This window comes from Opisthocomus hoazin, chromosome Z (genome assembly GCF_030867145.1).
Source record: "Opisthocomus hoazin isolate bOpiHoa1 chromosome Z, bOpiHoa1.hap1, whole genome shotgun sequence".
Classification (NCBI taxonomy): Eukaryota; Metazoa; Chordata; class Aves; order Opisthocomiformes; family Opisthocomidae; genus Opisthocomus; species Opisthocomus hoazin.
In genome coordinates this window covers 64475410-64490254 of record NC_134454.1, presented here as the reverse complement: position 1 = coordinate 64490254, position 14845 = coordinate 64475410, and the positions used below count along the sequence as shown (strand labels likewise).

The window sequence follows — 14845 nt, the reverse complement described above, 5'->3', positions numbered from 1 at the left end:
AATGTTTATGTCAATAACAAGTAGAATTTTTTATTCTGATGATCAGAGAACAAACTAAAATTGATTGTGTTTGCATTGAAAATGCATTCTTTAATCAAATGTATCTTAAGAACACCTTGTGTAATACACAATTATTAAATATTTATAAAGGTCTTGATTTATCTCATTTCAAAAATTTCAATTTTTTTCTATGAAGAAAAATGTGAACTTTCCACTGTAAAAGTTAAGCTTGGCAAATTGTGTATCTGTCTGCTCTTCTATGGTATAGAAAAACAAACATAAAGTCATTGTTCTTTCAAGTAAAGACATATTTCCATACATTTTGTAATGTTTAAGATTTCAAAGGTTTTATTTTGTATTCTTAGTAATTGCAAATTTTACTCTGTAGGTGGGTTCCACAAATATAAGCCATATGTTAACACCGAGAGGAAAAGTTTATGCTGAGCTAACAGTCTCTCAACCATATCCTGGAGAATTTATGCTTGTAACTGGCTCAGGGTCAGAACTCCATGATCTGAGGTTAGTTCATTTTTGATACAGTAAGTACACAGTGCTGGACAGTCACATTAATATAGAAACCTCTTTACTAGGTGCCAAATTCTTAATTATTACTGAACAAACCTTTTGCTAGGTTCAGGAGAATTCTACTTCGTTGTTGATTTTGGTTTCTTAGAAACTTGGTTGAGTTGAATCCTGCAGCATAAGCAGTTTTATATTGGATTATTGTTGGTGGAAAAAGATGGAGAATTTACTGATAGTTATGTAATGTACTTTAATGGAGATAGTTCTTGTTTTGTTGTTCAACCTGTTTGTGTTGGCATTGTATGATGGAACACAGCATGGTTGTTCCTTTCTAGTGTTTTCTCTTACGCAAAAAAGAAAATTGGCTTTAAACATAGATGACCCCACAGGTACTGACCTGGTCAATACAGATCGGTAGTGCAGTCTTCCTGATAGGATGATAGCATCATCTTCTTTGGGCTCTGGGGTCACAAAGCAAAATGACAGAAAGCAAGGAGATAGAAGCAGTTGCAAAATGGCTTCATCAGAATGGGTTTCATAGATGAGCATTGGGAGTGACATTTCTAGTGCTGTAAGTCGCTGTACCTACACACTAAGAAAAAGAATTTTTCTCAGTGGAGATTGCTGATAAATCAGTTATTCAAAGTGAATTAACACATAAAAGACTGAAATTTCCTACCCTGACACAAGGTGAGTCATGTACTGTTTCATAACAGTACCACAGGAATCAGTAGCACCATTGGCACATTCAGGAACCAAGTGGCAGAACCAGACCTAATGCATTTACTCCTACAGGATTTCAGCAGTCCTGTTTGGTACTCCTCAATGCCTGAGATCTTTTAACACTGCTTAACAAAGTAGTACTTTATAAGATTTTAGATATAGTCCTTTCACTTATTTTGTGAGCTTCCTGAAAGACAATGCCCAGGTGATGTTTTTGATAAGGTCAAAACTCAAAACTGAACTTTCTGCCAATACTTTAAATATTGTATTCAGGAAGGAACAAGCCTAGTCTTACATTTCTGTTGACAGAGGAATTTATTTTGAGATTTGTTACATTCATTGTGTTTATTCCTTACTCTTTTTGTATGTTGACTGTTTACTAACACGTTGTGGATCCAAAGGCAAATCTGTGCTCAGTGCTATGAAGACAACTCCTTTCTTGTATCTTGAAAATCCTGTTCCACCCACTTAAATTCTCTCCTTAGCTGGTTGTATCCCAGATGCCTGTGTTCCTATACCAGTATCTCATGAGAAAACACTGTTTAACATCAATGGTGGATTTGAATATCGTGTGTAGCATGTACTTCCATTGGTTTTGAGAAGGTGTGTGAGAAGGCACTGGGAGCTGCTGGGCAGATGAACACTAGCAAAAAACTGTTCCTTTTTAATCTTTATCCAAATCAGTTATTTTACTCAAAAAAATTAACATCACTGTCGTGTTTTACATATGCAGATGGATAGAAGAGGAAGTAACGAGAGGTAGATATGAAGTTGAAATAGAAAACATGACAGATGAGATGGGAGTACTTGGTGTAGCAGGTCCATATGCCCGACAAATCCTCCAGAAGTTGACAAGTGAGGATCTGAGTGATGGTTCATTTAAGTTTCTCCAGTCTAGACATTTGAAACTTGCTGGCATTGCTGTTACTGCCATTAGGATATCGTACACAGGTAAGCAAGAGAGAAAACAAACTCTTAAGGAAAGAGTCAATAAATAAAATATTAAGTGTAACTAAAATTATGTTGAAAAATAAATCTCATCATGTATTCATAAGCAGTAGGTTAATCACATTTTATGTATAAATGTGTGAGGAAATGCAGTACATTGATTTTCACACGTGATCTGGTCAGACTCTGTGCTGAGTTTTCCAAGACCTTTTTCTCTAGACTACCTTACAGTGTAAATACTTATTTTACAGAACAAAAGGCCAGTTCTGATAACTTCTGTGGTATTTGCTGCAAAACCATCGTCAAGAGTTGTTTTTGGATTACCATATATTAGTGTTTCTCCAGTGCCTTGAAAACATAACACTGTAATGATGAGTATTTGTTTTTCTCAGTTATTTTGTATTTTTATTTATTTTTATGTCTTTCCCTATTGCAATGGACTGAATTCAGACCATTCTGAAGCAGCTGAAGTCCTTCCTTTCTGTTGTACTAAATATGATACAATATACTCATTTTATGCTTACTTACACTCAGTTACATTTGCTGTTCATTTGCCAGGTCATCATCTGTTTATAATGCCCTGAAACTTCACCTCTCATTGTGACTTCGCTACATGACCTTTTCTGGTCACTTATTCTGATTATTCCTATCCCCCTCGCCCACCTGCCCCGATTTCAGTTAACAGTTTAAATGAGAATAATAGTACCACTGCTTAAGATCTAGGGCATGATTCATCTGGTGGCTCTTGCAGGGGATTAGACTTGATACATATGATTGCAGAATTGACCCTAGAATGTGAATTAACACTTACAGCATTGATCTGCACTTTTTACCAAGAATAGGATTGTGTTTATTAGGATTGCTTCATTGTTGAGCTGATGAAACCGTTAATCTTGTTTGTATAACAGGTGAATTGGGCTGGGAGCTGTATCATAGAAAAGAAGATTCTGTAGCTCTTTACAGTGCAATCATGGAAGCTGGCCAAAAAGAGGGAATTGACAACTTCGGAACATACGCTCTGAACGCTTTAAGGCTGGAAAAGGGTTTCCGAGCCTGGGGGGCAGAGGTCAGGAAATATATAACTTCTTTATTGTTCTTTCTGTTTATTTTCTTTATTTCATTATGGCTATATAGCTTTTAGTCAGATAGTATTTGTTCCAGTTTGTCCCTTTAGCATGAAAAGAAAATTTACCTTGAGGAGGAACAGCTGCTGTAATTCTGAAAGTTGTCTTTACTAAATATAAATAACTAGTATACTCCATTGCACTTCTGGCAAAGAGATACTTATTTTGATTCACTGATGCTTTTCCCTCTTGTGTATAACAAAATTATGAGGGTTTTGCTGAGCTCTAATGTTTTGAAATCAAGGATTTGGCTGTTAGATTCTGAAAATGTTTTGCATCTGTAGTAACTATGTCATGAGAGGCCAATTATTCTTGCTTCATAATGTATTTGGAAGTTTTTAATTTCCTGTTAGCATGTTTCTGCCAAATTTACTCACTCACAGTATAGGTCTACTGAGGGGGCCTAGAGAATTTGGGGAAAATCAGTATCATTTCTGCTTACCTGGAATTTTTCCTAATTGCTTTGGAAAAGAAAGAACTTTTGAAAAGGAAGGTGAAATGGTGTGCATTTAGGGGTCCTTTTCCTTTGCCCAGTGGTAGCTATTTTCATTCTGCTTCAAATGCTGCCTTATAAATCATTCCCCCTACACCTAATGGGAAAGTGGTAAACAAAATTGGCTTTGTGTTTTATTTTCCTCTCCAGCTAAGGCATTCTCCTGTCTAACAATTAATGTGCATACCTCAGTTATTCAGTCTTCTGCAGGTACCATTCTGCTTTGACACAAAGTCTTGTTTCTTACTGAAATGTGTGTTTACTTTGCATATTGAAACTCAGATGAATGGTTTACATATCTATACTTTGTATTGAGTGTGATAGTAGATATTCTGTTGAAATCACATATTGGAAGCATACAGTGTATTCAAATGGAAGTTCCACAGGAGTAAGTAGAAGGCTGCAGGGAATAACTAAATAAATACCGCCTCCCCCCTTCAACCCGAAAGCTGTGATAGTCCATCATGTACGGATGATGAATTTACTTTTTCATTAACAGATGAACTGTGACACTAATCCCTTGGAAGCTGGACTAGAATACTTTGTAAAGCTGAACAAGGTATGTCTTATTATTTTCAAAGTGTTCTGTTATCCGCAAGATTATTCCTTGAAGTGTTCAAAAAGTAAAATTTAATTATCTGTATAATACAGTAGGTTTAGAAAATGAACCAAGCAACATTTTTTCGCTGTGTATAAATAATTTATTAAATACCCATTTGTTTAAAATAAAGTTTAATATTTTCACATGTTTCTTGCTAACAAAATTATACGTTAGGTCAGGTAGTTGCAAATATTTAATGTTATCTACATGAAAATTAACCTTTTGTGATTTATTTTCATAGATAAATTTGAGTCATGCTTTTGTAAACATGTAGTGTCTATATACAAACTGAACAAGCCTGTTCATATTGTGAAAACATTTTACCTGCTTGTTCTTATTAAAGGAGTTGTCTGTAGGATCATTTTCACTGGCTACCACTCTGGTACAGCAATTACTGAAAAAAACAACAGATTTTTCAGAAGAGCTGCTGACTGATAACTTGGATATGAGTCAAATACAAGTAAAATTAATATCTTAGTTAAAAAAATAATAACAATTAGTTATTCATAGAATTTCTGAAGAGGTCCTGTGCTCACAACTTGTTCCTGCCTGATTTAAAGCTTAGAGAATGGGACTGGTTGAATTTAAATATGCACTAAAAATGAATTTTCATTCATGTTACTCTTTTATCAGCATCCCTGTTTGTTTGTATTCATATTTTAGCAAATCAAGCTCTGTTATAGTACAATAGATACAGAAATTGTTTGTTATTCTCTGTTCTGGTCCAAATGAAACCCACACCAAGTGTCCTAGCTCTGTCAAATAGAGGACCTTTCCATGAAATGCGGTGAAATCATTTCCTGTGCAGCTCTAATTAGCTATCTGTTGCTACCAGTTAGCCCATCAACTCAAGCAACCGTTGCCTGCACAGTGGACGTGAAGTTTCTAATGTAAAAAAACAGGTCCTATACGTTTCAGGTTAAGGTGCCTTAAATGATGGGATATTTCTGACTTAATCTTTTGCCTCAGTTTCTCATCTATAAACCAGAGAAAGTGCCAACGTTTTTACTCAGGGGAGATCAAGAAGAAAAAGTATGTTTGTGAGACATTTCATCTTTCAATTATATAATATGATACTGGGACAAATTATCTTCTAATTTATATTCCCTTTATACCTGAAAGGGTAATGAATCAGAGAATAAATGATCCTTGACATTTTTTTCCATGTTATGTGGAGGCACTATGGAACTGATGGAAGGAATCCCGAACTTTAAATTACAGCTCCAAATAAAAGGCAAATATTAAACTTTGGGTAGGCAAGAATTACAGAAGCATGTTAAACCTAATAAGGTGCTTTTATCTTTATGGGACAATTTCATCAACAGTAACAGGGATGAACCCACTCTCCAGCTGTTGAATCCATCTATAGATGTTAAAGTTCTTCAACCTGTACAGGATTGAAAAAACATTCATTTTTATTGTAATCTAACATCAGTGTGTGCTCTAGCATGAAATACAGGTTCTACACTTGTTTTTGCCCAACTATGAAGCTCATCCAGTGGAAGGTAAGGTGCTCTCAAGGATGTCAATGGCAGTTCGTATATGTAGTGGAGTTACAGCTGTCTCCATTGGGTACTGTAATTTTGCCCTAATCAGATAAAGTGACACATGGAAGGGAAGTACAGAATCTTATGGAACAGGATGATGTTGTATTTACTCATCAAGGACTTTACCATCTTCAGGAGTGTATTAGCAGGATTATGGGAGAATGCAATGAAAAAGGTTACTGTTGCTAGTTTTTCTTTCCACTTCCATTTGATACATTTGTTTGTTTGGGGGTTTTTTGTTCTTTTTTTTTTTTTCATGTAAGCAAGAAAGCAGCCATAAGCAGGGAAAGCTGTTGATTTTCAAGATGCCGACGCAGAACATGCAAAGGCATTAAAGCAAATGGAGCACTTGATTCTTTGTTGCTCTGCGCAGTTCTCTGCATGGTTGAAATGCAGGGTTGGAACAGCTCTCTGAGGCAGATACTCACCTTGTAGATGAATGGGCATGGAATGACTCTCCAGCATAGGTGCAGGATGTCAGCCTAAAACACTTGCCAGTTTTGCTGAACTAATGTGAAAAAGGAGACAGTCTATGTTTATTTATTGACTCAAATGAGGGCAGTTGTCACTGTATGTTGACACTGCAGAGGTACCTGAGCTAATTCAGATAATGGATGGGATCTAAACACTGTAGCATGAAGTGCAATGTGAGATTATTTACTCTGCTGGACAGCTTGGGGCTGTAAGTCCCAATTCCATGTCTCTGGTTTTAGTGTCTTTCTGGCATGGCATAGACCTTAGTATTCCTGAGAGGCCACCGTGATTGAAGACAAGCAAAATGCTGTGTTATCATCTGCTCCTGTTGTTAAGGAAACTTTTTGCAAAAAAAGAGCAAACATGATACAAACTACAAGCAACAGATACAAAAATCTGTTTGACATCTTAGTCTGTAGGGTTACTGACAGGGATTGTTCCTTTAAGCATGCGCCCCCAGCTGGGGAAAGTGCTGATTTCTGTGTAAATTAGAGTGCTGCTTACCCTGGAACAAGAAGCTGAAATAGCTCACTAAATGGACAAAAAGAATTCAGCATAAGTGAATTTGGAGTGATGTGTCACGGAAAATGTAAACAGTTTCTAAACAGATTAAAGTGAATGAACAACCAAATGCCAGTGAAGGTAATACAACCAAGAAGTATTTTAATTTCTATGATAGGGCATTCAAATATCTGGGAAATAAATACGTAAATTCCCAATAAAATCCTCATGTTTCTCTGTGTTTATAGAATTTAGTGTATGCATCATCTTCAGGTACATATGGACTAGTAATTTTGTTGTGAGGAGTAACAGGAGAAACTGTTAAAAGCTGAAGTTGACTTTTTTTTTTTCCCCTCAGTCTATTAAACTGTAGCATGGCAATAAGTAAACTTGTTACCTCAAGATTTCTGTGGAAACTTTCATTTTATCATTAAGGCTGAAGAGATGGTATTGTTCTAGGTGGTTTCCTCTAAACAGTGCTTGATAATCCTTTTTTCTCTAATGTTGGTGTTAGTTGCTTCCTTGCACAGATGAGCAGGATGGGCTGTGATTAAACCAACATGGAGGGACAGTACCAATTAATTTCTAAATTAGAGTATACATTATCTTCATAAATTCATGACAAAATCTGTCTGGTTTAGGGATATGATTTTCTTTAATATCTGTTGTCTTTCTTGTGTTTGTTCCATTGGTCTTACATTTAGTAAGTTAGATAAGTAGTTAGATAGCCTCATTCACTAATATATTCATCTCATGAATAAGCACCCTGCTCTTAAATATTCAATAGAGTCCTCATAGTGTTTGTGGCAGGAAATTCACATAGTATCTTTCAAGAAGAAGAAGCTGCAATTCTTTTTTCTCAACATCTTAGAATATATTTTTAGTTCTGCTGCACATTGGAACTGTCTCAGGTTCAAGTGGTTAAAGATATAGTATATCACCTCTGAATACTTTCTATTTTTCAGAACCCTGGTTTACATTTCATGGCTTTTTCAAATATTACTGTAGAAAAAGATAAGCAAATCACCAGATATTTGTTTACTCCAGACCATTGTTCTGTGGCAGAATCAACTACATCTGTGTTTACCTTGCCATATGAATAAAAATTTCATGTGTGATATTACAAAGACACAGAATCACAGAATCACAGAATAGTAGGGGTTGGAAGGGACCTCTGTGGGTCATCTAGTCCAACCCTCCTGCCGAAGCAGGGTCACCTACAGCAGGCTGCACAGGACCTTGTCCAGGCCGGTCTTGAATATCTCCAGAGAAGGAGACTCCACAACCTCCCTGGGCAGCCTGTTCCAGTGCTCCGTCACCCTCAGAGGGAAGAAGTTCTTCCTCGTGTTCAGACGGAACTTCCTGTGCTTCAGTTTGTGCCCATTGCCCCTTGTCCTGTCACTGGGCACCACTGAAAAGAGCTTGGCCCCATCCTCCTGACACCCACCCTTCAGATATTTGTAGGCATTTATAAGGTCCCCTCGCAGCCTTCTCTTCTTCAGGCTGAACAAGCCCAGTTCCCTCAACCTCTCCTCGTAGGGGAGATGTTCCAGTCCCCTCATCATCCTCGTAGCCGTCCGCTGGACTCTCTCCAGTAGCTCTTCATCTTTCTTGAAGTGGGGAGCCCAGAACTGGACACAGTACTCTAGATAAGACCTCTCAGTCCTGAAGATCCCACAGTCTCCCTGGGCAGTCCATTCTAATGATTCGCAGTCCTTGTGTTAGAAAATGTTTTCTTGATATACTTTAAACTTATCACTGATTATTATGTTCACTAATGACAAACAGAAAAAAAATCTATTTCAGAAGCTGCTTGCGTCTTCAAAGCCTGCTAGCATGCGCCTTGTCTGTGTTCTGAATTGGTTGATTATTGTTAGCTGATTGAATACTCTTAAAACAGCCTCATTTTCTCCTGAGCACAATAGCACATAAGTTCCAGTAAAACTTCGTGCTAGAGTGAAACATTTCCATGTCAATTTGGGTAGCTGACAGAAACGAACTCTTGCAGAAGGGTTTTCCATGTGAACCCAATAGTGCCACCAGTCATCAAGAGCACACAGCTGCAAAATTCTGTAGTGAACCGTTTGCAGGCTTGTGTCTTGGTTTGCTGTATCCAAGACTGCCATCTCCTGGACAGTCCCTCTGCAGCAGCAGCTCACTGCGATTTGGGAAGAGAATGCAGTAGATGATGGAAACCCTTTGGGACTCTGATCTAGGGCGCTCTTCCAGGCCGAGATCCGAGTGCTTAGCTGAGATTTAGTGTTTGTTTCCACTAGGAGGAAACACTGTTTTCAGACACAGTGTTTCTTTGTTGCAGCCCTGTTAATTTACTGGGACAGTTTCTTTGTTCTCCCTTCCAAGCTTTTTCCCAGATTATACAGTAACCAGAATCTCTTTAACTTCACTTTTTCTTAGGTCTACTCTACCAGCACTTTTTTTTACCTGCTTCATTTTCCTCTCATTTCCCTGTCTGTTCTCCTTTGTTTATGTCTTATCTCCACCAGCCCTACTCAATAATCGCCTGCCTTTTGGTGTCCAAAAATGCCTAGTAGACTACAAGGGCTACCTCATCCCCTGACTTGGCATTGGATTTCTGAGTTGTCTTTTACTATTGAACCTATTAGACACATGAGCATTTAATTGCTTACTTATTCGTTGTGAAGCTGTGTCACACCCAGCAACTTCACGCAGATGGCTGTAAGACTGAATAAAAAATACAGTCCTTGTGTACTGAGCTAATGTCTAGCATAACTACACATAAGTTATCTCATAGGAAACCAGGATGAGCTGTTGTAAGAGACTGTGCCTACATCCTTTTATTCCTTTGATAGCAGTTTAATCTTATCAGTGCATGTCCTCCTCATTCCAGTCATTTCTCTCCTGTTTACTCTGCCAGAACTGCCCCTCAGTTGTGTCAGTCCAACTCATTGTGTTACCATGGTCTAAAGTGATATGTCTTGGTTTATTAAAGCACAAAAGCATCAATCTTTTTTAGGGAAAAGACTTTCTTTCATCATTTCACAGATGCAGTTTAGAGAAAGAACACCAAAAAATGTTGAACTGGCACATTTAGTATCTGTATCAATGATGTAGATGAGGGGATTAAGTGCACCATCAGTAAGTCTGCAGATGAAACCAAGTTGGGTGGGAGCGTTGATCTGCTGGAGGGTAGAAAGGCTCTGCAGAGGGATCTGGACAGGCTGGATCGGTGGGCTAAGGTCAGCTATGGGAGATTCAGCAAGGCTGAGTGCTGGGTCCTGCACTTGGATCACAACAACCCCATGCAGTGCTACAGGCATGGGGAGGAGTGGCTGGAAAGCTGCCCGGTGGAAGAGGACTTGGGGGTGTTGGTCGGCAGCCGGCTGAACATGAGCCAGCAGTGTGCCCAGGTGGCCAAGAAGGTCACCGGCATCCTGGCTTGTATCAGGAATAGTGTGGCCAGCAGGAGTAGGGAGGTGATTGTGCCCCTGTACTCGGCACTGGTGAGGCCGCACCTGGAGTACTGTGTTCAGTTTTGGGCCCCTCACTGCAAGAAAGACACTGTGGTGCTGGAGTGCATCCAAGGGAGAGCAATGAAGCCAGTGATAGGTCTAGAGAACATGTGCTATGAGGAGCAGCTGAGGGAACTGGGGTTGTTTAGACTGGAGAAGGGGAGGCTGAGAGGAGACCTTCTCGCTCTCTACAACTACCTAAAAGGAGGTTGCAGCGAGGAGGCTGTTGGTCTCTTCTGCCAAGTAACTTGTGACAGGAGAAGAGGAAATGGCCTCAAGTTGTGCCAGGGGAGGTTTATATTTTGTGTTAGGAAAAATTTCTTCACTGAAAGAATTATCAAGCACTGGACCAGGCTGCCCAGGGAATTGGTTAAGTGACCATCCCTGGAGGTATTAAAAGACATGTAGACCTGACGCTTATGGATATGGCTTGGCCGTGTTAGGTTTACAGTTGGACTCAATGATCTTCATGGTCTTTTCCAACCTACCTGACTCTATGATACTAATTGCAGAGAGCATGCCCTCCAAAAGGGAGCAGTAGCAGAATTATCAGTCCTGCCATGGGCCTCCAGGGTTCTGGACACAAACACCACTAAGCACTAGGTGAAGAGGGAGAGCAAAGTGTCAGTAAGCAAGATGTACATGCTGGCTGTGTGTCTCTGAAGCATTGTAGCAAATGTACTCATTTATATCCTCATCTGTGTAAAATGCTACTGTTCTGATTTGGTGACTCTATGCTTTGATGATGTGGTCGGTAGTGTTGATAAGCAGCCATATGAAATCAAAACCTTTCACCTGCAAGAGAGTCATAGTGAGTAGCAGTATTCAGGAAAGCAATCACCTGTAACTATTTGCTTATATTTTCCACTTCTTAGGTGACTATTTTTTTTTTTCTCGCTTAAGCAATCACTGATTTTAAAATGGGAGCTGTGTTTGCAGTACCATAGCAAATGATTAATTTTTATCTTCTCTCTTCTAAAATCCAATATAGGGTGTATAGGGCATGCATAGTGGGTGGAATGCCTGGCATTTTCTACCCAGGTCTGCCGGGAGCACTGCTCCAACTTGATGCCAGACAGGCCAGCCCACAAGAGTTTCTGTAACTCCCCCTTATTGCCATTGCCCACCCTGCCTTCACTTTCTCCAGCTTGCATCCCTCCTGTTCCGAGAGAAATGACAACAGCAGTAATCACTGACCCCACTCCACAAGCTGTAAAAGGTTGTGTTTTGTGCCATCTCTACTCCATGCAAGAAAGGGAGGAGGCGGGAGAAGAAAGAGTACAGACTTTACTGTAGAAGGGATAAGGACCCTGGGAGAAAGCAGAGGGATCTGAAAAATGATGGAGTGATGGAAATGTACTAGGTATTTGAGAGGGGGGAAAGGTACTTTTTTTTTCTCCCTCTCTCTTTCACTCCCCATTTATTATGCCTATAACATATTTATTCAGTGTACTTTTCCACCTGAATCCTGTCCCCATCCAAATTAAAGTTTAGGAGTGGAGCCACATTTTATGGTTATTTCATTTGATGCCCAGAAGGCCATAGAAGAAGGGATTTATTCCATAAATTTATACAGAGTATGAAACACATTAGAAAGAATCTGTTATGATTTTGTTATCTGTACAAAATGCACACCTAGGTCGCTCCCAGAATGTTTGTTGGGCCATTTAAGCAAATAAGCACCAACTGAGCTAGGAATCTTGAGCCAAAATAATTCAATAATTCATCAGTTGTTTGTATCATATAAATTTCTTAGAGCTGGCTGTTTGCATACAAGAAGGGCTTAGGCAGGTTGAATGAAAGGTGGGGTGGTGTAGGTGCCATACATACTGACAGGCCACGTCTCCCGTAGAAAGCTGTTTTGTGTAGTGTAAACTGTAGCTTTGGTTTGCTGCAGAAAAAGAAACTTGTCAAATATTTGCTATCTGCAGATGCAAATGATCTTCACTTATCGCCCTGATGAGAGCAGTATCATTTGGAGTGTTAGCTTGAAATTATTCAAGACCATCCAACCAAGAATAATTAATTTTAAAGTATTGCATTGGTGCTGTCTCCAGTGTGTTGTAGTGTGATGGTTATACCAGATCGCAGCAGCTGTTGGTGCTGCCTAACTCAGTTGCATGGCTTTGTGAACATAATTTGGCTGTATGCCTGCGGTCATAAGTAGCATACCCAATAAATGACAACATTTCATTATTAAGAGATTTGCGTATCTTGGCTGCTAGTTATTGTTGAATGGATACATCATTTTTGTTCGTAGATACCTAGACTTTATTATGCTAGACTGTGCAATCAAAAAAATTTTTTTTGGAAGTTTTGTAGATAATTGCTATTTCTTTGCTTCCCTTAAGCCACAAAAGATTTTTACAGAGGATTAGAATTAAGATCCATATGCCATTGAAAGCCAAGCACACTTGAAACACAGTAGGTTAAACTTTTCAAGGTACATCACAGTGACTAAAATATCACATCACTACTTAATGTCTCCTGAACTCTTTTTAAAATTAAAAAAAAGGGTGTTTTTTGTCTTGTGCTAGCAAATACGTGGTCACTTACACAAGGTAAAAGCCTGATGAGGATGAGGGCAAGGCAAATATATATGTCTGATGTGTTAATAGATGAGATAATCAGTGGGCTCCCTTTAGCTGTATACTATTTGAAAATCTTAATTGATTTATGTTTGTGATATGATTTTCCATTGTAGCCTGTATGCTAAGTAACACAAGAAAAAGCACAACCCGACTTTTTTGGTTTTATCTATCTGGTGAACTGCACTCAAGGAATATGAAGCTAAGCAGTAGATACTGTCTTTATCTTGTATCTAAGAAGTGTGTTTATTTTGTGTGAAAAACACTACATCTGCCAAAGCTTAATGCTTTGGGAGCTCATGCCGAGATAATAGAAAGTCTCCTGCATTTCAGGTTTAGCTTATTAGGGTGCTCCTTGCTCTAAGTAGCAAGTCTGTTACATTGTTACTACATGCCAACTGTTAATTTTTTAAACTAAGAGATAGTCAAAGCTGCTTTAAATTTTATATTTGTTTGAGGTTGCAATTGTTCAGGGATTTCCTTTAGTTTTGCTATTTTTCTTCTGTTTTGTTCTTTTTTTTAAAAAATCTTTTACTGAATTATACTATTTTGAGTGGGGGTTTTTTTGCATTATACTTAGTGTGACAAGCTAAAATGAATAGAAGCAATACCCAAACTGACTACTTTTCTCCTAGAAATAGGAAGCAGTTGTTACCAAGAATAGCCAGACTGAGTCTGAGTGAATCAGTTTCCAAAATGCTATTTTGATTGGAATGAACGATCTCATGCACATACACTCATAAATCAAAAATGCTAAGTGGCCGAAATGTGCTAGGTATATACTTGACATGCATGCCCAAGAACTGTAAAATAAGAAGCCTGACCTAGGCAGATTCATACGGTTAGAATTTCATAAAAAGTTGCTTTAGTTGTTTTAAAAATGTAAATATACCCATTTTTTGCAGTTGTACATCACGTATACAGGTATATTTTCATACATACATTTATGTCCATGTTGATATAGTGTTCACAAATGTATGTGTGTGTTTACAGATGTCCATGTACATATATATACACAATTTTGCAGAGTGTGTGTGTATATATTTTTATATTTGTGTAAATGTTGTAGAGTTTGAATTCTAGGTTACCTCTTGCTTATTTTTCCAGGCCATGATTCTAAAAAGACAAGAATATTCTTAACCTTCACGGAAAAGAAAATAACAAAGACTAAACCCATTACATGAAATCCCCTAAATCCATCTCCAGTTTAAGAACTATGTAGTTATTTATTCCAGGTGGCCAAAAGCCTGGCCCGGTTAAAATTAATTGGGTAAGAATTTATTTTTTTATCTGTAATCAGTAGGTAAAGAATGATCCAGACATATATAGATTCTAAAGCCTGCTAGCTGCTTGCTCTAATGGTTTTCATACCTAAAAGGTAATTAAGAAGTTGAAGTCAAAATTGTTTTTGCTGTCAATCTCAAGGTACGAGTAATTAGTATATTAGCAGGAGTTAACTGTCATCTATGCAGTTAATCTGGAAATGACCCACAAAAGCAGTACACATCTGTTAACAAGTCATACTGAAGGCTCTGATTGTGCTTGCTGCATTAACCTTTATGGAAACTGGCTTTCCATTTCTGAATGAGGAATTCATAGAGGTATAAATTAACCAGAAATCTTAAATTAAAAAAATACAACAACCCCAAACATGAAAATAATAAATGTTTTGTAAGGCTTTCATCTCTCTCTATGTCTATGCACTTAAAAGTATCTGAATACTCTAGAAAAATGGAGCTGTGCTCTCAGTACAGCAGTACTGTGTGATATGGCATTCCTAAAGTCACCGATTACAATTCTTCCCTCTAGAAAACTTGATGTTGACTCAGCTAA

At 38.3% G+C, this 14845-nt stretch overlaps 1 protein-coding gene across 1 annotated transcript in view; it reads left to right on the top strand.

Moving 5' to 3' along the window:
• The window catches only part of DMGDH (dimethylglycine dehydrogenase), a 47809-nt gene that overhangs the window by 27452 nt on the left and 5512 nt on the right, over positions 1-14845 (top strand). The window contains exons 11-14 of the mRNA XM_075446896.1: positions 389-519; positions 1979-2196; positions 3102-3259; positions 4310-4369. Of these exons, the coding sequence (XP_075303011.1) occupies positions 389-519; positions 1979-2196; positions 3102-3259; positions 4310-4369 (567 nt within the window). The remainder of the gene's footprint in view (positions 1-388; positions 520-1978; positions 2197-3101; positions 3260-4309; positions 4370-14845) is intronic.